Here is a 22,733-nt window from a genome sequence, read left to right as displayed (position 1 = left end):
TTATCTCTATTGTTGTTCTTCTACAAGCTTTGGCTACCAGAGGACAAACTGAACACTTTTTCTGCTCTGTATTTTAAAAACTAATGACATAGGTTAGACATTTTTGTGACTTTATTTACTGGTACAAAACAAAACATACATACAAAACTCTCCGCTCAAGTTCCCTTGAGAGAATGAATTCTAAAAAAGATTTTCTCCCTTTCAGCTGATTGGTCGATGCTATGTCAATTACAAACGTAGCAATCCAATCAGATTACAGATGAGCTTGTCTGCTGCTTGGTCTCGCGGTGGACCAACAACACCAAGAAACCATTTTTATTGGATAATCTTTCTCCTTCACTCCAAATGTCAAGTTTTGCTTCTGTAGTTTTACAACTACAGTGAAGTTAGTTTTTAGTTAAATGTGTGACAGACATGATGTGATTCTCTACAGGCAGCAATGGTTTTTCATGCCATGTGCTGTCTCAGAGCACTTGGTGAGACTCCATGTACTCGCTCTGGAATGCATTGGTTCGCTTTGGAACCGTCAAGAGATTCCAGTCGGTCAAAACACATTAACTTAGACTTAGACTTAGACTGACTTTATTGTCATTTTGCATGCACAGGGTGTATACAGAACGAAATTTTGTTGCATACGGCTCAGGACAATGTTTTGAGCTTTCAATGTTGTGAGGTTACTCCAGAATAAAATAAAATACAGTATAAAATATGAATATAAATATAAATATAAAATATAAAGTGCAGGAATGACAGTAAAATAGAAGTTATTTAGCTCTATTCGTTAACAAACGACTCCTAAAAATGTGAGCTTCCAGGTGACCCAAACACTAAGAATCAATGCTGAATGTGATTCTACTCTAGACTAACGAGGCTCACCTCATTGGTTCCATGATAATTTCATCAATTTTCTATTTTATAATAATATTTATGCAGGCACCAGAAAATGAGAATGTAGTTATATGTCACTAATTAAATCACCTTTAAGGACAATTTTTTAAAACTCGGAACATGTCCAAGGAGTAAATGGCTTTTGTTTTAAGCCTGCTGTGAAAAGGTAAAAAACATAAATAACTAGAGAGAGTCAAAGTGTGCAATAAATACATTCATGAATTTGCTTTATACTCAGAAATTCACAAAATGTACTAAACTCTTGAATTAAATTTCCATAAAAGTCCAGGATGAGTAATAATAGATACTAGAGTAACACTGCTGTGTTATTGTCTACAAAAGACTTTAAAATGTTTAAATTCACATTTTGTTAAGTTATTATCAGTAATACTCCTACCAGTCATAGAAAGATCTCCTGTCACAGCGAGTTTTGGGTTGTTATCACCGCTTTATTGCACAAAAATATAAAGGTGATTGTACCTGACTCAGGTATTTATCTGCTATGATTGTGTCATTTTTTTGTACCCAAATGCAGGTTAACGTTCTTCCAAAAAAGAAGGTTTTGATCAAAAAAAAGGGGAAAAAATAAACAAAAACAGAAAAAAATACAGGTTTAAATCAGAAGAATATGGTGCAGCTGTAGAATTATCTGAGAAGGGAAACTGAGGTAAGGTCACTAATAAATATAAAGAGGGAATAAAATTGTACATACAAAGGACCTTACTAAATGGGTATTAAGAAAATTTGTTCAAATTGCATAACACATTTAGGACCCATATGTTGTCCTGAATGAAACCTATATTATCTTGAGGCCATTACATAATTCATGGAGATTCCCATTTTGAACCCATTTTTATCTATACAGGTCTCAAACGTAAAAGTTGTATAGGCACATTGAGTAATCTTTCTTCTTCACTCCAAATGTCCAGTTGTACTTCTGTAGTTTTACACCTACAGTAAAATCAGTTTTTAGCTAAATAAACTGAGAGGCTGAAGCTCACAGCTGATGTGGGTATGAGTCAAAGACCTGGTGGACATCCAACCATCTTGAAATACAGTCTCTCCAATAAACATCAGAAAGTTTTTCTAATGTTAATGTTATACTGGAAACATTAAAACTTCCATCACATTTGCACTGGGTGGATAAATACAGAAGCTGAGAATTAATTACATGGGAGATGGAGTAAGGAGGCAAATCAAGCCATTGAATTCCACCCAATAATGAAAACCAGCAGGTACAGCAGCAAAGTAGTAAAATAGCATTCACAATATGTTTCCTTCTCATACCATATTACTTTTGTGACACTAATTTTGCCCAGGAATGCTTTACATGTCCCATTCTGAGTATGTGTTTCACAAAAAAGCGTATAATTTTTTTCCAGTAACAGTAGGCCTAACTATACCAGAAGTAAGGCAGTGTAAAAAATGAGCAATTATCGCTCATTTATGATACTTCTATACGTTTATGTCACGGTTCTGAATAAAAATAGCTTCAGTAACACAGAGCCCACTGTGGATAAACTCGAGTTCCCAAGAAGCAACAAGGTAGCGTAATATTAGACACCATTTTATCATTGCTGCATCATTAACAGCATAATCGGGAACCTATTTTGGCAACATGGAAATAACACTTATAAAAATTCCTCATTATATCACCTCCAGGGGCCTTTAAATTTCATTCCAACACTGAAAATCAGTTTCATATTATTAAATGTTAATTTGCATTAGGCCTTTTTTAGAATGCTAAACGGATCCAACCATCAGGATCCGAACCACGCACAGCGTAATTCTTCCATAAGTTGCATAGTATACACAGTGTTGTGTTAGTAATAATTGTTACGCTGGCACCAATCTGTTTAATAATATGATGCAGCAGCATAGGGAGGAGTGGGGGGCGAAGGAGGTCGTATTTATAGGTTTAAATGTTTTGGGGGACGAGTCATTCTATAATTCCTCCTTATCGGCCACGGGCTTTAGTTATTTACTTTAAAATGAACTAATTTCTTATTCCAGGGGAGGGGGGACAGGCCGCTGACTTCAACAGCTGCTTCATGACCCAAAAAACTGTCAGTCTTTCCCTGGAATAAATTGTGGAATATACCATTCAGCGCCGCGGGGATGGCGCTAAATAAAAACCGATGCAAATCCGACCGAAACAGACTAATTATCTTGTTTTATCGCGCTAAGCATAATTGATCAAATCTGTTAACCTTCTTTTTCCACCTGGTAAAATAAGAGGCGCTTCTCACCAGAACCTGTTTCTGTCCTTTCTTTCCGAGTCTCCCCGGCTCGGAGAGCGGAGGTTCGTGTAGGCTCATAGTAGAATCAATTCACAGAGAGGGGAGCTTGAAACCGACCTTCATGCCTGCGCACTTAGTTTGGAGAGAGCGGAGTGTCGGGCTGCTCGCAGTTTAATAGTCCAGGTAGCATCCGTGCTGTACATATACGTCTGTGTCCGCATGTGCACTTGCATGACTGCTACGGCTGTGAAAGGCTGAAAGACGGGGGGATAAAAGTGCCTGGAATTGATTGATTCTTTGTTTTGTGCGGTTTCATGACAAATATCGTGGTGAAATAAAGTTGGTGCTCCAACAAAGTCCGGTGCTGGCAGTGGTGGATGGATGGATGGATGGATGTCTTAGTGTGAGGGAGTGCATGTTGGAAACAAAGCGCTTCACACACACACACACACACACACACATAGAGGGATGTTAATGGAGAGGGTTTAAATATGTCTCATCCTGTTACAACAAGTAAACAAAACTTTCCACCATGCCAAAAACTGATCTGACTCTTAATTCAGATTCACTTTTGCACTTTTCACTCACACTTTCCATAAGTCAAAGAACTACAGAATTGACTGGTCCAAAACTAGCAAACTCTGATATTTATTTATTTTATTATTTTTTTTTCATAGAACTAAATCTGATTTTCTGACTTCAAATGTAGGTTGTTCAGTATTTATTTGTAGTATTACGGCAGGCAAACTAATCAAACAAATAAAAGTAGACCCAGTTATTGTTCTGTATTTTCCTGAAATTGAATGTAGACACGTTAGGCATTAATTGCAGAGAACCCTGCAAAAGATAATGGGGGGATGTGAAGACCAGTGGAGTGTCCCCACATGACGTTCGGAAAACATGCAGTTATTTCTTAATATTGTGATATTGATTATATTAAATTGAACTCTCATTTGAATAACTATGTTTTAGCATCACAATTCAGCATGAGGTTCTACGAGAGTCTAACAAAACAATCATCTTAAGTAGAAATACCAAGGCTTCATGGTATTTATACAAAAACATTTAAATATAATATTGCTTTCATTTAAAACAGAAGAGCTGGAATTATTTAAAATGCTGCTAAAATAATAAAATCTATTGATTATTACATTTGAAATAATGTTTTGATTTAGATGTGTATCTTAGACAAGAATGTAGACTACAAACACACACTGAAATTAGTCTTTTTTATTTTAAATATAGTACGTTCTTAATATTCTGCTCTTAAAGTAACATAAGAAAATTATTTTCATGTTAATTGCCCTGGCTTCCCCTTGAGTTCAGAGTTTATTTGAAAATATTAGCCTTTGCTTGTAAAGCAGTAAATGGTCAGGCACCAGTCTGCCTGTCCAATCTCACTGAACACTCAGTCTTTCATTATCTATGTTCACAAAATCAACATTTGTTGATTGTTGCAAACATCAGACTGATGACTAAAGGAGGTCAACCCTTTCAGGTGGTGTGCGGCTGATTGACTTGATCCTTTAAAATATAACAGACCCATCGTTTGAGATTTGCCTGAGGCCTTTTACGTACATTATTATTTTTAATGTTAAAAATAATTACGCAGAATCTTATAATTTCACTTCCTGATGGATGTTGTGCCTTTGTGCAAAATGTGTCCTGTGATTTTATGTTTTTATTCTCTGCTGTTCAGCACTATTATATAAAAACTATTAAAACTGTTAAATATAAGAAGCTGATGGAAGCTGCGTAACTTGGTCGGGCTATTTGTTCGGGTAGCTAGCTAGCAGCATGCTGCTTAACAGGCATGTTGCTCCTGGCTTACCAAATGTAGCTTTAAAACAACCTTCTGAGTGGTTCTGCAAGGATTTTTATTATTATCTGCGTTTTCCACAAATGGGAAAATCTCCAAACAGCTAAGTTCATTTTCCTTGTCAAAATGGGACATGGATCCCAGGTCAGCCAGCTGTTGGCAAAGCACAGCAACAGGTAGGCCTTCTGGTCACTTTCTTATGGATCTCAATTAAATGACTTTTAACTGTAAAGGAAGTGTGATTAGCTGTTTTGAAACTGTAATTTTCTCAATCTTGATACTGGTGGCTGTAGTCTCAATGCCTCCTTTTCCCTGCAGTAAGCTCTATATCAGGTGTGAGCATCAAGGGCAGTGGAAGACTGCTAGACTGGACATTTGCATGCAGAGAGTGAATCAATGTCAGCTGAACCTTTGGGTTGTTGCCCACTTTAATATTGTGATGATGATCGTGACTCCATATATGGCGCTACGCTTTGCCTCCGTCCAGGTTTGGTTTCAGAACCACCGCAGGAACAGGACTGACCACCTCTACAGCAACTATTTGAACTGCATGCTGCCATCAGAGAAGCGGTACAGCTTGCAGGTGGTGAAGTGGTGCTAATTGGTGTTAGGACGTTGCACTTTACTTTGTTGCTCTTGTCTTACATGTTGTTCTGTTTATGTCTGTATGGGTTTTCGATTAGCCACACAAGGACTTTAGCATTGACATGCGGCAGATCTCAGGAGAGCACTGTCTCGTTTTGCCGCCTGCTAATAAATATAAAAAGAAATGAAAATAAAGTGAATTGAATTTGATTTAAATATCAGAACCCAGTTTGTATGCACCTTAATTAAAGCCAACCAACGTACGCCTCATCTACAGGTCCCATCATTGCGTTACGGTTTCATCATTTTTCTCTTAGTGTAAAATTTCTGATAAATTATTCACAAATATACACTACAATGTCCAATCAGTCCCCCTGATGAACTCCCCCTCTCCTTTCTTTTAACAATCTCACACTCCTCTTTCATTATTCTGCTCATTTCCAAACACATACACACACACACACTCACGGTGCTGCTGTTTTGTGTGTGTGACTTGTTTAATGCACTGCAGGTTGGCTCCTGCAGCAGGTCTGGCCAGATAAGAGCAGCACACAGCTCTGTGCTGCTGGGAGGGAGGAGAGCTAGAGAGGAACATTGCCTCTTCACTCACATAAACCATTAAATTGTAATAATGGGGCCACCAGCGCGCTAACATGGTTCCATAGCGCCCCCTGAGGGTGATTAAGTGAGCGGCATGTGAAGATGACTAGATATGTGGATTCGAGATGTAGAAGAGCATGCAATGAGGGAGAATAATTCAACATGATATGCCGTATGTGAGTTAAAAAACATAAAGGGATCGCAGTTCTAAAAAATAATGCTTCAAAAACCGCTTTGAGATAATCGAAATGAAAGGTAAATGAACCAGATTAGCCATTCGCATTCAGTGGGTGAATTTACAGTTGTAACTCTCATCCGGTCATAAATGTCAGCTTGCATGACACGTGTTGTCCGAGTTTCTGGCTGCAGCGGCCATAAAATCCCTGTTTGTCTTCTCCTCCGTCAACAGAGAGCGGCTGATTGTAGGAGGCAGAGGAAGAGTAGGACAACACTGCCTATTTGCATTCAGTGAGTCAACACATCAGCACAGTACAACCCGTTCCTGTAGTTTTTATAAACCCTTCATAAGGATGTATTTCACCAAATCACATCAGGCTCTATTCTGGATCTCTCTCTAGTTCATTATGAATGATACCCCATCGCAGGCAAACCCTTTGAGAGTGCACAGAGCAAAGGCCGGTCTGGTCAAGTTACTAAAGTGGTGCTACAGCAGGTAATTGTCTTCTCTCCACCTAAAGTGTCTGAATGTATAGCAGACGATTTTGAGCTCCAATCCTCCTCTGAATGAGGAGTTCAAAATGCAGACTTGACCTTTTTACTCGCATGGGTTTGAGAAGTTAACCTGCTGTAGGATTTTTTTTTTCCCAAAACTTGTTGATGAGGTTGGATGATGGGGAGATCCTCATCCAGAGAGCGCCTCCCTTAGGAGAATTTCTACACATGTCCCTTTGAGAGGAAACCCAGAACCCACTGAAAGGACTAACCACGCTATTTCAGGCAGTGGTGCTGTAGGACTGATTGTCGATGGAACTACCACAAAGAAAAAGTGTAGACAACAGCAACATAGTTTGTTTTCATGACTAATTGTAGTTTTGACATAACTGACTTGCATGTTTGCTAAGTTTGCGGAGTTTCAACACTCTGCAAACTTATTGACATGTCCAAGCTCCACTACCTGTTGATACTACCTGGGTGCACCTGGTATCTGACAGATTTTAACTTGTGGGATCAATAAGTGTGTGAAGAATGCACCCAATCTTAAATGGGACAGTTTCTTCTCTCCGTGTTTCATTTACCATCTGGTACAAGCAGACAAAACAACAAGGAAAAATTAGGCTTAAAAGTTTAACGTGCATCCAAAAAAACTTATTTCACTTAGTCAACAAAAATCCCAAAGAGCAAGAACAATTACCTGACATTACCTGGTGATTCACCTACAGCCAACCACCCAATGAGAAAAGTTGGCTTTTGAGAAGGATAAACATCAATGCTGAGAGTAGATTATGTATGATTTTAGGTTTTGGATACAGTAAGTATCCAAAACCAGTTACTTTCATTTATGGTAAGAAATAACTTATCAGGTCATGATATTTCCGGTTCCCCATCACCAACTATAGTCTTAAACTACAAAAAAATTGCCCATGAAAAAAAGAGTCAAATACAGAATGAATGTGCTATTAGCAATTGGAAAGTCTAGAAAATGCTGAATTACTATCAAATTAAATTTGATTTCAGCTTCCATAATGTCAACATGCTGTCCATGTTCTTCCTGAAAACGAACCCAAAACAAAGGGATGTCCTGGGCTTTGACTAGGCTCCACCTCTGCTTTGAGGTACATTATGAGGTTGTACCCAACCCCCTTCTTCAAATGCAACCACACTTCTTATTGTGTACTGATACGCCTCAAGACTTTCTTATATTGTTGCTACTCCTTTTTCTCAAGGAGTGGAGCTGAAGAAACAGGTAAATATTTTACAACACATAATCAGTTTCTTCATGTCCTCCTCCATGTTACTGGAAGATAGGTTTGCAGATATTCTGTATGTTCCTGCTTACTGCATATTTCTGGACTTGGATGGATGGATGTTTTCATTTGCCCAATTTTTTGCATAATAGTCCATTGTGACATGAACATCTTGTTGCATGTATGCATGATGATACATTGACACATGATGCACAGTGACCAGCTGAAGTCTCTGCACCAACCCCACTTCTGAATGTCTGTCATGACATCAAGGGGTAATGTAATGTAACGCCCTCTCATGGTGCAGCTTCCACCCTTTGATTATGTGTCACAGCTAAGGCATGTTTTGATATTTTCCTTCTGTCTTTGTGTCTTTCACACAGCCAACCAGCATGTTATGCTAATTGGACACATGCGCTGGAAGCTCTGTTGTGCTGGCCTTGTTTTGAGCTGTTTGATTAGGAATTCATTGTATCTGGTCTGTGTTTGATGCTGTGACAAAGAGGCCTACGCAATTTTTTTGTCTTAGTTCCGTTATTTCTCCTCATATTCTCATTTCTCTTTTTAACAGGCTGGGATTCTCTACATTTACAGTTTGCTCTCTGCAGTGTAAAAAATAAAATCAAGTTCCCCACCCCCTCGTTGTGTCCTTTCCAGATGGAGGCCAGTGAAAACAGCATTTATAGCATTTATTTGCTTATTGGTTGTAGCAGCAGCTTTCTCACTCACTATACGTTCAACTGTTATGTTTTCTGTGAAAAATTCTCTCTTGACCACCTTAGCGAAGATGTATTCCTAAAGACTACATAACTGTCTGTCAAACAAGTTCACAAACCCTTCATGAACTCCAAATCTGCTTTTTCTGATTATTTGATTTTAAATTTTTCCACAGTTTCTTCTCTGGTCTGAACTTTTTTTGAACCCAAACAGGAGAGTTTTGCTTTAGATTTTCTTAAATATGATAAAAACAGACAACACGAAGCGCGAAGCACTTGTCAGACTTCATGAACTTTGCTGCCCCCAAGTGGATTTTCTATTTACTACCCCATTTGAATGCATTTCTGGCTGAATGTTTTTTTTTTTTTTTGTTTCGTTTTTAAAAATCAGAAGAGCATTTAATTTAAAAATTAGATTACATTTTGCTACATTATGTCCTCATGGAATAATTTTGTTGCTGAATGATTTTCAGATTTGCTTCTTTGATTTTTCTTTGATTTTTTTCTGGTTTTTTTTTTTGCACAAAGCTTTTTTTACTTTAAAGGAATGTTATTGCCAAATCAATATGTTCATATGTTCTCATATATTAGTATATTGTTCAGGTAAAGCAGTTCTGATGAATTTTGAAAAGCTGCTAATTTTAATGTTTTAGGTGAAGGTAAAGACTAAATTGAAGTTTTAGAGTTACACTGTTGTACTGCTTGCACATCTTATTAAACAACTAATCTTCTTCTTTTGATACATAATAAACATCTTATTTAAGAGATTGGAGTTTTGAAACTTTTTGAAAAGGTAAATCAAAATAGTTATTTGAAATAAAAATAAAAGTCTGTGCACAGTGTATTGCAAACCATAGCTAACTACACTACATTGTTGGATGAACATTTTACCTTGGCATAAATAATTTCTTTTCTATGATTTAATTAATTTTTTGTTTTTGTAGATTAAACTCCCAGGAAATTCACATTGACTAGTAAAATAACTGCAGACGGGTGAAATGCTACTCTACATTTTAATTAAAACACTGACTGAAGCAAATTAAATTGACAAAATTACCTCAAAAATCTTGCAGTGACTCAGGCTGAACTGAGTCACTAGACAGTTTGAGAACCACAACAATCTAGTAGGATTGTTGTGGTTCCTCTGACAAGAGAGGAATCTGAAAGTTGCAAGTTTGACTCCAGATTCTTTCCCTGCTGCACGTCAAAATGCTCTTGAAAAAGATGGTTAATACCAAGTTCTCTACCAATATGCAGGTGAGGGTGGCTCTAAATGGTCTTTGAATTGGTTAAGAAGTGATGCATTACTTTATTTAAAAGCAACTCCAGACATATCTCAAGCAGCAAGTTAGATCTTTGCAGGGGCCTTTTTTATTTTTTCATGACATTATATTTAGACACTGTCCATCTGCTCTAGCTGCGTTTTTAAAACCCAGGACTTCTTCTTGGTTCTTTCAGTTATCTGAGCTTAAACGAGAGAAAACCTCCAATGACTTTTAAATACAGGGAAGTCTGGCTTCCCGGAAGTATCACCAAATTAGGACTGAGTTCAAACTTTTGCACAGAACCATTTATTTTTCACATTTATGTAAGCAATATATTGCATGCATATTGCAAGTGATAAAAAGTAGTTTAAACTTTGAAAAAGGAAAAACACAGACACTGAATCTGTAATGTCAATCATCCATTTATTAAATATTCTTCTAACAAAAACAAAAACCTCCGCTTGCATATTTTATTGAGTTACAGTGAAAACACTTTATTTCATCATGTTGTATCGTTTCATTGGAAATAAACAGTAAAAAGAAACAAAAACAGTTTGAAATTCATATCCTGTAACTTTGAGTTTGAAGCTGCACATATACTGATCAGATGGCTTATTTAAACAAGAGTCCTAGCTATAAATCATTATTATATGTTTTAGGTTAACTGTAAATATGAACGCATAAAACAGAAAAAAAAAAAAAATCACAAGTCCACAATAGAGAAGTGTCGTTACTGGCATGGCGAGTGCTTAGAACATACTATCATCTAAAAAACAAACAAAGAAAAAGGATTTATCACTTGCATGCACGATTAATTGTCAACATAGCGGGGGTTAAAAGAGAACATTACAGGACACCAAAAGCACGGAGAGGAAAACAAAATATCTTCTCTAAGACTGTGCAATTCTGTTCAATAACAAAGGTCTATGTTCAAAGCTTTGCATTACACATTATTACAGGGGTTATCCTTCAATATGTGCTCCTAGGACATACAAAATAGTCAGCTATTGGAAAGCACATGGCACAGGTAACAGCTACAAAGTCTTGAAGTGATATAAGAGCCATAGTAATCATAATAGTCATAGCTATATTAATACAGTATCTGGTGCCATCTTGTCCTGGGTGTTTCTCTGTAAGGTCTGTGCTGTAATGGTCATACACAAAGAGCATTTACACTTGTGTGATGCATTAAATGTCCATGGCACTTCAGTAACACTTCGGCAGATTACTTATGTGGATGATTCAGAATAAATAGGGAAGAAAATAAATAACAACTTCAGCTTTTATCGTTTCCAGTCAGCACGCCCAGATGCTGTCATTTGAATTTGTTCTCCGCAGATGAATGAGTGCTGTTGCAGATTTATCCAAACACACACACAAACACAGGAATTAGATTACAGAAAGACGCTAATTTAGTTTTTGTCTCCCTGGTGAGGATTACTCACCTGAGAACGATGTCAAGAAGAGGATTTTCAATTTCAGAACCGTTTGCAACGGCGATATTTCTGAAGAGCTCATAAAGCTGATTATGTAAACAGATCATAAACTGCGTATTTGTTACTGTGTTTGTTTCCTGCGGTGCTGTCAAGTACTTTGCTCACCTTTCATTCATCTTCCTCTCTCCCACCGCTTTTCATCTCTCCAGTCTGAGTGAGCCATTTTAATTAATCCCAACTCTGCGAAAATGAGATAAATTAAATCTAACACGAATCTCTGCGTTTGTCCAAACTCAACATTAGAAATGACAGCGGCGCTCTCAGCTGTAATCTATCCTCTCTGCTCGTCTTGTGTGGATGTGAGACGAGGCAGCGTCTCTCCGCGGTGAGCGAAGCGGATCTTTAATGATAATCTGAGGATGAACTTGGAGAAAAGTGGACTTTACGATGAAAAACTGAAGAAGAAAAAAACATCTTGCTGACATGAGATGTTATTGATCATTCTGAATAAACAGGACATGGAGCCGTGCTTTTTATGAAACGTATTTTAAAAACTCTGCTGAGTGGCGCGTTGATGACAGGCCACATGTTTTACACGTGGTTACCAAAAGTAACAAGAAACAGCAACTTTCTCTCTAAATGCAGGTTTTGTTGAGATCAACTTTGACCGGAAGTGGTCCTGCCTCCTGGGTCTCCTCCGACTGCTTCACACTGACGGCGATCATGGAGCTCAGATGGAAAGGGTTGACCTTGTGCACATGTTCCATGAACTCCTTATCTCCATTGATGCTCAGCTGAGAAACGCAAAGAAAAGCAGACAATAGCAAAGAGCCAACGAGGACATGACTGCACTGGCCAAAAGATTGTCTGGGGTTTTTCAGCTGTTTTGGGGTCATTTTTGATGTGCTGAATCCAAAAATCACATTGGTTTTTGCTCAATCAGGTCAACTCGAGCGGTGCAACATGAGCAAGAAAATGCACGACTTGTTCTTACATATGGATCAGTGAGTGTCGAACGGGGGGAGAGATTCCAACAGGACAGAAAAGAGATGGAGAATTTTACACAGTGACGACGTAATGTTCAATTTACATGTACTTACCGTTATAAGTGTATATTGTTCCATTTACAGAAATCCAAGTTGCTAACATTTAAATATCCTTTTTTGGATGAGAAATATTAATGGAAATGAACTGATAATGTCACAAAAATGTAATCAATTCAGTCAGTCTCCAAATAAAATCAAAAAAATCTAACCTGATTGATGTGCTTGGTGGGCTCTTATTCTTTTTTATGCACACATTTATTGTGGAGTCATATTAAAATGTACACAGTACATTATGAATCTTTTTAATGGTTGACCTTTGCTGAATACGCCATAACGTTGTGGAATCTATGGTGTGCACTTCTGTGCACTTGGAGTTAAATAATTTTAGCACCTGGATGAGACGGAATCATTTAGATGTTAAAACTATAAATTGGAAGGTGTACTTTCTCTTTAATGACTGGATGACAGTGATCCATATGCTTATGAAAAATGATCCTTGCTGTCCAAAAATTGTGCAGCCTTATTAATCACCTAACTTGTGAAAACAACTTAAGCTAAACATCTATTGACCTATTTGATATGCACAGAGGAGACAGTATCACACATTTAGAGAGATAATTAACAAGGAGTTTTATCTAATGTTTTATAGCTGCTGCTGCACATTGCAGCTAATAATGTGCAATGCTAATACTTTATTAGTATATTAATAATCAACTAATAATTTAGAAGCACAAACAGCATAAGTGGGTTGACATAGGGCAAAGCTTAAAACTATTTAACCACTAAAATATATGTTGCATAACAACAGGATTTGGTGATGAAAAAGGGATTTAATAAACTGAACAGAAACACTGTAATTCATCTTCCTGGATTTCCTGCCATGCTATAGTATGCTTCACTAATAATCCAAAACTGCAGGCAGAGGAGGAGAATACAGCAGGGGACAGAACATGGAGATACTCTTCTGAATAAGTACCTGCGTCTTGATGTGCTGCTCTGGTGCGGTGACGAGGCTGGCGCAGCTCAGCCACAACATGACCATGATGGACAGGAAGAGACAAGCAGCTAAAATCCACCGCGGAAGACCTGAGCGTCTGGAACAAGGAAGAGGGAGACTGACACTGAGACACTAAAAAAAAACCACAGAAAAATTCATAACTAGACAGTCAAAAATAAAAATACATAACATTCTCTGTTAAATGTTATCACTCATTTACTGCAAGCCAACAAGTGCAGTCAAGTAAGTACAAGGCTTGGTGTCCAGAGATGGAGATAATCCCAATTATATTCAAATGTTTGAATTTTTTCAGTCAAATATTACCACCAGGAGGCATTTCAAACTGTGGACTGACGCCACAAAGATTAGCAAAAGCTACAACCGAATAGGAGGAAAAAGGACAAGGAATGGGTGGAAAGCTTTGGTGTATCTGATCTCAAATTTAACATGAATAAGATTTGACACAAACAAGTTGTGAATCATTTAATCATGTGAATCAGGTCACCAAAAATATATATTTTTCTCTCTCAAAGGTTTCTGACCTTGACATGCAGGCCAGGAAGTCGTGGTCAGCTGCAGCGTCATCTGCATGCTGGATGGGATGCTTCCCTTTGATCGCGGACTTGCCTGCTCCCTTTTCTCCTCGCCCCTTAACGCCTGCCAGACAATTAGAAAAAGGCTCCGCTTTGCTGACATGCTCAATACTCACTAAACTCTTTTCACATTTTGCCACAACACACCAACGACGTTCAACGCAATATGTTGGAATTCCAAGCATGAGACCATTAGGGTCAGGACAGCTCGATGGACTGATTGTTACAGCCAAAATGTTGACCCAAGTCACATGACTGTTTGTAAGTGTTGTGAAAATGTTCCTACCATGAGGTCTCTGGGTGTGGGAGTGGACCTGAGGCCAGGGTTTGTCAGCCACGCTGGATCGAGGAGCCTGCAGCTCAGGCATGGAGTACTCCATCTCTGGCTGGCTCTGACGTCGCAATAAACAAGAGCAGAAAGATATTTAACCACGAGTGGAAATATAGACAGAAAACCTTCACCAATTTCATGCACAACTTTCCAAATTTCTTCATTAATATATAGATTTCAGATCTGTACCATTATTCTAGACAGAAGATGATTGATAAACCACTTAAAACAATATTTCAAAGATCACACCAAACCGTATTAAGTCCCTTGTTCTACAAGAATTATATAAATAATAATCTGTAACCTTTATGGCATCCCTCAAGATTGGGTTGACAGCTTTAGCTTCTGGTGCAAAAAATATATCTTTTCCATACAAATTCTTGTGTGTATTGCTTATTAAAATGACTCTTCCAAAATTACAGCTGAGCATTGTTTTGAAACCAAAGCAATGTTTCTACTTTTTTAGACTTCAGTAAAGCAAAGTGAGAGATGTCTACAAATGGAAAAAAACTTGAACTTTCCCTAATCTGGCATAACTTTAAACAGGCTGGTTATGCTTTAAAGTCAATGTATCTCAACTAAAATAATTAAAGTTAACATGAGAAAACAATAGCACATTACTTATCACAGTTACTTTTCACAAAGGGCCAGGTTGGTTTGAATACAATCCAAGATGGAAAACTGCTTTTTGTATTAACTCAGATTACCTTTTTATCCCACAAAAATTGTTTGATGATCTGAAATGTTTAAATGTGGCTAGAAAGCATACAGAAGAAGGAAGGACACATACTTCTTGAATATGATAATTTTCTGGTAAACTAAAAGTTTCCATCTAACATCAGAATTTTATGAGCACTAATAATTTTCCCTGAAGCTCATTAAGGACAGAGTTTTTATTTATTTAAGATTTTCTGTGTTCCTTCATTTCATTTCACTCACTTTAATGGGTTTTAACTTAGTACTGAGGTAGTTTCTAAAAAAAAAAACATCTTAAACACACAGATTGCCTGTCGTCACTGTTTTCACTGTTGTGTTTTTGGTTCACCCAGAGGACTCATTAAAAGAGGATTTTGCTTTCCCACTGCTAACCCTCTTTTCCCTACAGCAGCAGCTGCAGTCACTTTTAATAATAGTGTTGCTGGCCTCAGCAACAACACACACACGTGTGCACCTAACGGTAAATCATCTCCCGCTGCAGCTTGAATCCTCCCAACTGTTTTTTTTTTCCTGTTCATGTATTAATTTATGTGTTTCATCCAGCTCTGAACCTCCTATAGTAGCACCAGAATGTTGGTTTGCGCCAACCAAACCCAATCACTAGTCTTCTGAGACAACAAAGCGCTGCAGCGTCCTGAAGTCACAGTGGAGAAACGCAAAGTTAGTTCACCTCCCAAAATGCCAAAATGAAAAGGCAGTTTTACAACTGAATTTAGGAAAGCGCCCATGAGTCATGTTTTTCTGACTGAGCGCATTGAAACCAGATGTAGCACCAGTGTAAGACGCTGTGAGAGAAAAAGGTATATGGGTGATTTCAGTTTGCTGTAGACTGAAATGATCAGAAGAAGAGATCATTATTATCTGTATTAAAAAGAGTTGGAATAGGAGGCCTTTTCTGAAGGGTTCATGGCTTTTAAATTAATATTTCTTGGCTACACTTTGGACATTGCTGAGTGTCTTCCACTCATATAGTTGAAATCAGATATTTACATACAGTATATACACACACTAGGGCTGGACAATATGGCTGAGCAATGTATCACAATGTAAGTCTTTCATATCAGTCGATATCAATAATTATTGATTAGGTTTCTGTTGTTTTAAATATGTGAAATACTGCCAAACTGGTGGTGAATCCACAGTTTTCATTCCTCTGTTCTTTTTTTCTTTATAGTGAAACCTTGAACTACAAGTTACTCAGCTGGTTGTTGCTACGTAACCCTAAGTTCCTCAACAGGTTGTTGCTAGGTAACCAAAGAGCAAGTGAGTTAGTTGATGCCACCAACCTTCCTTAGCTGCCTGTCAGAGGTTGAGCCGTCAAAGCTTTTCCTTTGCCTACATCCCCCAGAATGCTGTGCAGTTCTGGATTGGAGTTCAGTGAAACTATTGAACATTCTATCAGACGTATTATCTATTGATATTGATCATATGTCTATCAAGATATATATTGTTATTGATTTATTGTCATGAATTTGTGTCAGAATTTTTTTAATGCTAGATGCATTACCAACAAAGACAAATCCACACTGAATCACACCGAATCGTTCAGCTAAAACTGCAGACATTTTAAATCTTTTGAGTGTTCCTTCTGTCTTTCCTTGTTGTTTACTTGCATGGGGATAAGTGCTAAAAACAAAACATTGTAACATTTAGAGCCTTGCTAATTTGCTATGCACATTCCCAGATGGGCCTGTTTGCTGCAGGAGGGACAAGTGTTGGCTACTTCATAAAAGTACATTGCATCATGATGAGAAAAACCTTTTAGTTGAATACAAATGAGTCTTCCAATTACACAATAAATCTACCCCTGACTCGGTTACACAAGTTTTATCGAGAATGGGCCAACATTTCAGCAAACTATAGTTAAACTCTTGTAGAAGGACACAGAAGGTTCATCCAAGTCATACTGTTAAAAAGCAAAGCTACCAAATGGAAACCTATAAAAACTTGCATCTGTCTCATTATTTTGGCATTTAGCAAACAGAAACAACTAAAATGATGGCCATGGTGATCTTAATGATCCTGAAAAAAGAAGTGTGGTCTGATTTAATGACAGAGTGAGGGGAGGGGAAAATTGTTTTTCAGGTATCTCATTTCAAATGTGTATTTCTGAAAACAAAGTTAGACACAACCAACGCAATGGCTGCTTGTAGATTGTCAGCCCTTTGTGGATATTCTCATACTGTAATTTGTATTTCAGAGAGCGTTTCCCACCTTTCCCTCAGTGTGTTGGATTTTTTTTTTTTTAAGTCTGAACCTGTCACATTTTTGGCAGTGTATCAACTGCAAGCTAAACATAGGCCTGATAAGTTCCCTACAGCCCTGCTGAGGCAGGCTTCCCTTCACAGTGTTGTTCTGCATGCAAACATCCATCACCAAGTCCAAAAGCAACTCTAAGAAGGCAACAGCCAAGTTAGCACACCAATCCTCAGACGCAATTCTGAATTCCCACATGAAGAAGGCTCTTTTCATACAGAAGCTCTTCTGTGAGGGTTAGAGTACATAAACACTATCATTTCCCTCTGAAACGTTCAATTATGCAGCTAAAACTGTCATCCATGCATCCAAACAGTAAAAAAAAAAAAAAAAAACACTTGACAGAGATGCAGGTTTCTGGTCAGCTTTTTTAACTGCAGGGTTTGATTGTGCAGCCTGGTGGTTTAACAAAGCAAATCTTTTTTACAGCTTCAATTGATAGGTGTTTTATTGTGTTGACTTTAGTTTAAGATTCTTAAAACTCCTTTAGAAAGCAATGCAACATTGCATCTTTGTAAAAAATTAAAAAATACAATTTCATGAACCTTACTTCTCAAAGTTAAGCAAGGCAAAGAATGTTTTTCTGGATGCAATCTCAAATGAAATACACCTACCTCGTCGCTTCAGAACAACTGGTCAAAATGTTTCAGGGAAGGGAAATTATAACAAATCTATATGCTGTCTCTTTAAGATTTTTGGTAAAAGTTTCTCTATAGTGTGAGAATTTACTTCTAACAATGCAATTGCCACATTCACATTTTATCACATTTTATTTTTAGCAGTCTTCTGGTTGTTAAATTCTGCATTGTGTCCCATTTTATTGTGATTTCACCAATGAGGCTATCAGAGTACAAAACTGAGTGTCATGGCATAATGTCAGAGGATGTTTAAAACCTTTAAAGTTGTGTGAGAATAAAAAAATGAGCTTGTCACTGTCACAATTCAGCCACCTTTCCCTGCCCAGCTGCATGCTCACTCATGCTGCACATTCAGTACATGAGGACTCCCAAATGGGTGCGACAGCTACTGGCACTCGCCCAACCTTAAGAGAGGCATAGAGTCGAGGGTATAATTCCCAATCTAAACAGGAAACAGAGTGCAGCATCAAATAATCTGCAGGGGTCTGCTGAGTTCCTTTAAACCCCAAATTACAACCATATGAAATAAAAAAATGACTATGGCTCATTTTGAGCCATAGAATAACTAGAGAAACTAAGGGACTGATACATTTTTATGCAAAATACGACCACAAACTTCAATGTATTTTCTACAAATAGACCAATCCAACATAGAACATAATCGTGAAGTGGAAGAAAAGGGTTATGGAGAAAGGAAGGGAGAAGAATAAGAACCTGAGAAGAGTGGAGTTCATATATATTCAGATCACTTCTATTTTATAGAACCACCTTCCACTGCAGGTAATGCTGGAAATGTTTGGGATCTTTTCTTCCAACTTTTCACACTAAGAGACAGAAATCTTGAAACATTTTTTTCCCCCGCAACATAGCTCCAGTTGAGTCAGATAAGAAGGAGAGTTCCTGTAAGTTTTACATTTCAAATCTTACAGATTTAGATTTGAACTGTGACTGGGCCAATTCTAATTCTAATAGAATTATCTACAGTAAGTCAACCAGGCCCTAAACTGAAGAAGCATTAAGAGACCATCACACAACCTCCACTATATTTAACAATTAATTTGATCCCTTTTTGTGTGAAAAATGTAGTACTATTATGCCAGATGTGACATGACACACACTTTCCAAAAGGTTCCCCTTTGTCTCTTCTGTCTGCAGAATAGATCCACAAACATTTTAGTCATTTAGGGAAATTTTCTGGAGAATCAACATTTCCGTTGGTAAATTTCAGAAGCATCCTTTGTGTTTGCATTGGTTTGAACACGATGGATGTAATTTATATGCGCCGTCGTTCTTATTGTTGAATCCTGAACACTGACATTAAATGAGACAAGTGAAGCCTGCAGAGTTTCAGATGTGGTTCTAGGTTTTACTGAGACCTCCTGACTGACTCGTCCACATACTCTCAAAGTAATTTTGACAAACCAGCAACTCCTGGAAGATTCATCACAGTTCCATGTTTTCTCCATTTGTGGATGAGACTCTCGTTGTGGTTCACTGGAGTGTCTAAACCTTAGAAATGGTTTGGTAAGCCTTGGATTCTCATCTGCTTTTGAATTTCTTTAGATTTGTGTATGGTGTGCTGCTTTTTGACATCTTTTAGCCTACTTCATGTTGTCAGATGGGTTCTTTTGAAGCAATTTCTTGATTATACTGGCAGTATCAAATTCAAAAGTGACCAAAGAAACAAAGCCAATATTTCAGATAGCTGTTAATTTATGATTTAATAAGGGAAGGGAAATTATATTTTCTCATTTGGTCATTTTGGTTTGAAATCTTTTACCTTAAAAATAAAATAACCACTATTTTGATCTAATATTAAAATGTGTTTGATCATCTGAAATATAAAAGTATGAGGAAGAAGCACATCAGAAGTTTGTGAGAGGGTGAAATCATTTCACAGCGAAGTGATAGTATCTTCACTTGTCTATTTCACTGGAGTATTTTTGAATTAATTTGATTGATGTGAGCTGAATTTAAACCAAACCGCTTTGTTAAGAAATCAAATAAGAATTGGATGTTTCTGCCTAGTGAAGTGGCTTTGGTTTACTGAATTGAAACTAACTGAATAAGCTGCTGCTGGTTTTGAAAAACTAGAAGAAATTTGAATTTTTAGTTGTAAAAAAAAAGGCTTTATAAAAATTTAAAAACAAACAACTGCCTCGTAAATAATTGCTTTGCATTAAAGTTCTCTTCTTTAAAATTAAAAAGAATTTTTAAAATCTGGTCGGGCCTCTTACCTGGAAAACCACAACCTTGCCGTCGTCGGCCTGGAGGTAGAAGGTCCAGGTGGAGGAGATGAAGCTCTGGGCCGAGCTGACGATGTCATTGCACCAGCTGGACACGGCCTCCATCACAGAGGGGGGCTTCGGGCGCAAGGTCATGGCCCTCAGCTGCCAAACAGACAAGAACAGGTCAAACAGTTAGACCAGAAAAGCCTGGCTGACTTCAATGTGTATGCAAACGTGTCTGTAATGGTAATTTTCAGCGCTGACTGGTGAGTCATGCTCGTTTTGAAAAGCAGCACGTAGGTATGGGAGTGTGAATTTATTGTGTACAGAGCTGCCTTCCCTCACCTTCCTCCTCATGATCTCAGGTTCAGAGGGTTGGCTGGCACAGCCGGTGCTGCAGGCCTCCTGTTCCAGCAGCTTGATGTATGCCTCCTGGCAGGCTGCACAGAAAAAGAGGAGGACAGTTGTAAAAAAAAAATAAAAAATTGACAAAATAAAGGCCAGGCTGCATGAGAACGAGGGAGAATTTGCTTCTGCTGTCTCCTGAGAAGAGAATTCACTCTCCACTGAAACCAAACACCTGCATGGATGGCAAATCACATGACTGATTTTCAATATGGCAGTTGAAAAAGGTGACTAGCCTCTTGCTGCAAGAAAATATCAATAAAAAAAACTTCAAATTGACCCAAATGTGCGGCATCGGTCACTTACGTCTCCATCAATGATGGATCTGTGAAATTATTCTATCTGGGGACAAAAAGACAAACAGTCCCATGTAAAGATTGCCTCACTGACTCACCTCCCTGACACTCCTCCTTGCTGGTATTAAAGCCGGCGTCCCCATTGACAAACTGGCAGATGGAATAGAGGCGGCAGCCGCGGTGACAGGCGTTCATTATGGAGTCCTACCAGCCAGACAGAGAGGGAAACAAAATTAGAAACATCCCCTGGTAGTCTGGGAGAAAGTCCACTTAAGTTTGTTTGAGACGGATGAAGCACGGCATCAGTTAATGACACAGTGCGGCTGTCATATTATGGGCTGTCATATACAGTTTATAACAGACTCCTAGACACCGTCAGGGTAAACGTGTGGTAATGAGCAAGCTGGCTGTTTTAGACTTGTGAAATGTTTAATGTGATGGCGGGGGGAGAGCGGGGAGAAAGGGTCTCGATTTTCTCTGCTAGTTGGAGAAGTGGCACCCTCTAGCGTCCACTGCGAGCACGGGAGAGACAAAGAGATCCTCTGAAATATTTAGTGCAGCTTTTTCAGCATCTTTTCTGGGCGATTGTCGATGATTCGGAGAAAGCCGAGATAAGAACTGTTCGTTTTTCAGCAAACAATACTTGGTATGAATGTATTTCCCAAAACACGATAAACAAAAGCAGGCCGATTAATATGCATTATAAGCCTACATCCTTACTCTTTCACATCGCACAGTTCTCAAGCGTGCTATAAAGCCCGCTTTCTGCTCCTCGCAGCCTTGCAGGATGTCTGAACCACACCTGAAGGCAGCAGAGAAGCAGAGGGAGGGGAGAGCGGATAAAGGCTGCAGATTTAACCGCATTAGATCAAAGAAACCGCAAGAAAATGTCCTTCATCCCCGCATCCCGCTCGGGTCCAGTTTGGCCTCCTTCTGTGCGCAAAACCGCAAACTCTCACTAACTGGTATCCCCCGATCCTAATCTGTCTTGGTGCAGTGTTGAGAAGGTTTAATCACGGGACGAGCCTTGGATGCAGTCCACATCTTGGACTTGCCTCCAGGGCGCAGACGAAAAATGAGCTGCATCTTTTCGGCCTAATTGTGCGCGCCGTAAAGCGCATCCAAGAAGATGCAGAGAAATGTCCGAGACTGGATCTAGCTGCGCAGAAATGCGTTTACCTCAGCTACTCATTCTTCACACTATAACTCCCGAAAATAGCTCGTTATAAAATACGCTGATGTCGCTGGTGAAATATAGGTTATGATAAGGATCGTACCCGCATTCAGCCAGTGCCTTTCCTTTCAAAGACAGCTAAGCGCACGGGAGCAACTTACTTTAGCGGGGCTTTTGTTTTTGATGGTAAGCTGGCATTGCTTTTTGCAGTAATTGATGTCACCCAGCTGGTTGTCAAACAGATCCGAGGACGTCGCGGCAGCGAGCCCGGAGAGAAGAACCGAGAGCAGGGCGGGGAACCAGCCGCGCATGCTGCCGCCGAACCGGAGCATCAGAGGGAGCCTGGAGAGAGGAGCGGAGAGTCGGCCTTCAACCCGCACTGAGCTACCTGGGATGGTGCTGCTGCTGCTGCTGCTGCTGCTGCCTGGGCTCGGCTTGGGTCCTGTCTGTCTGCTGCTCTTCCGATCCTCTCCTGCTCGTGCCGTCACGCGCATCATCACCGTACTGCACGCACGCACGCACGCGCCGTTCTTCTTTAAACTGAACCTGCAGCGCAGCTTTCACTGCAGTGTGTAATG

The 22,733-nt window shown here is 38.8% G+C and overlaps 1 protein-coding gene across 1 annotated transcript; it reads right to left on the bottom strand.

Annotated features, from left to right (window-relative positions):
- Window positions 1-10,442: 10,442 nt before the first annotated feature.
- On the bottom strand, window positions 10,443-22,693 carry tmem59l (transmembrane protein 59-like). Its single transcript, XM_028028391.1, has 8 exons — window positions 22,317-22,693; window positions 21,080-21,185; window positions 20,626-20,720; window positions 20,290-20,442; window positions 14,397-14,502; window positions 14,060-14,174; window positions 13,497-13,614; window positions 10,443-12,268 (listed from the first exon to the last, which is right to left on the bottom strand). Exons 1-8 carry the CDS (start codon window positions 22,650-22,652, stop codon window positions 12,110-12,112), a joined length of 1,188 nt encoding a protein of 395 aa, XP_027884192.1. The 5' UTR covers window positions 22,653-22,693; the 3' UTR covers window positions 10,443-12,109.
- Window positions 22,694-22,733: the final 40 nt, after the last annotated feature.

This window comes from Xiphophorus couchianus, chromosome 9 (assembly GCF_001444195.1).
Source record: "Xiphophorus couchianus chromosome 9, X_couchianus-1.0, whole genome shotgun sequence".
Lineage (NCBI taxonomy): Eukaryota > Metazoa > Chordata > Actinopteri > Cyprinodontiformes > Poeciliidae > Xiphophorus > Xiphophorus couchianus.
This window is presented reverse-complemented; position numbering and strand designations above follow the sequence as displayed.

Excerpts from the sequence above, each read along its gene's own strand:
- tmem59l (XM_028028391.1), bottom strand. The coding sequence starts at position 22,652 with ATGATGCGCGTGACGGCACGAGCAGGAGAGGATCGGAAGAGCAGCAGA. Across the intron at positions 20,721-21,079 it reads CAAGGAGGAGTGTCAGGGAG|CCTGCCAGGAGGCATACATC; the intron begins GTGAGTCAGTGA and ends TTTTCTGTGCAG. Across the intron at positions 14,175-14,396 it reads CCACACCCAGAGACCTCATG|GCGTTAAGGGGCGAGGAGAA; the intron begins GTAGGAACATTT and ends ATTGTCTGGCAG.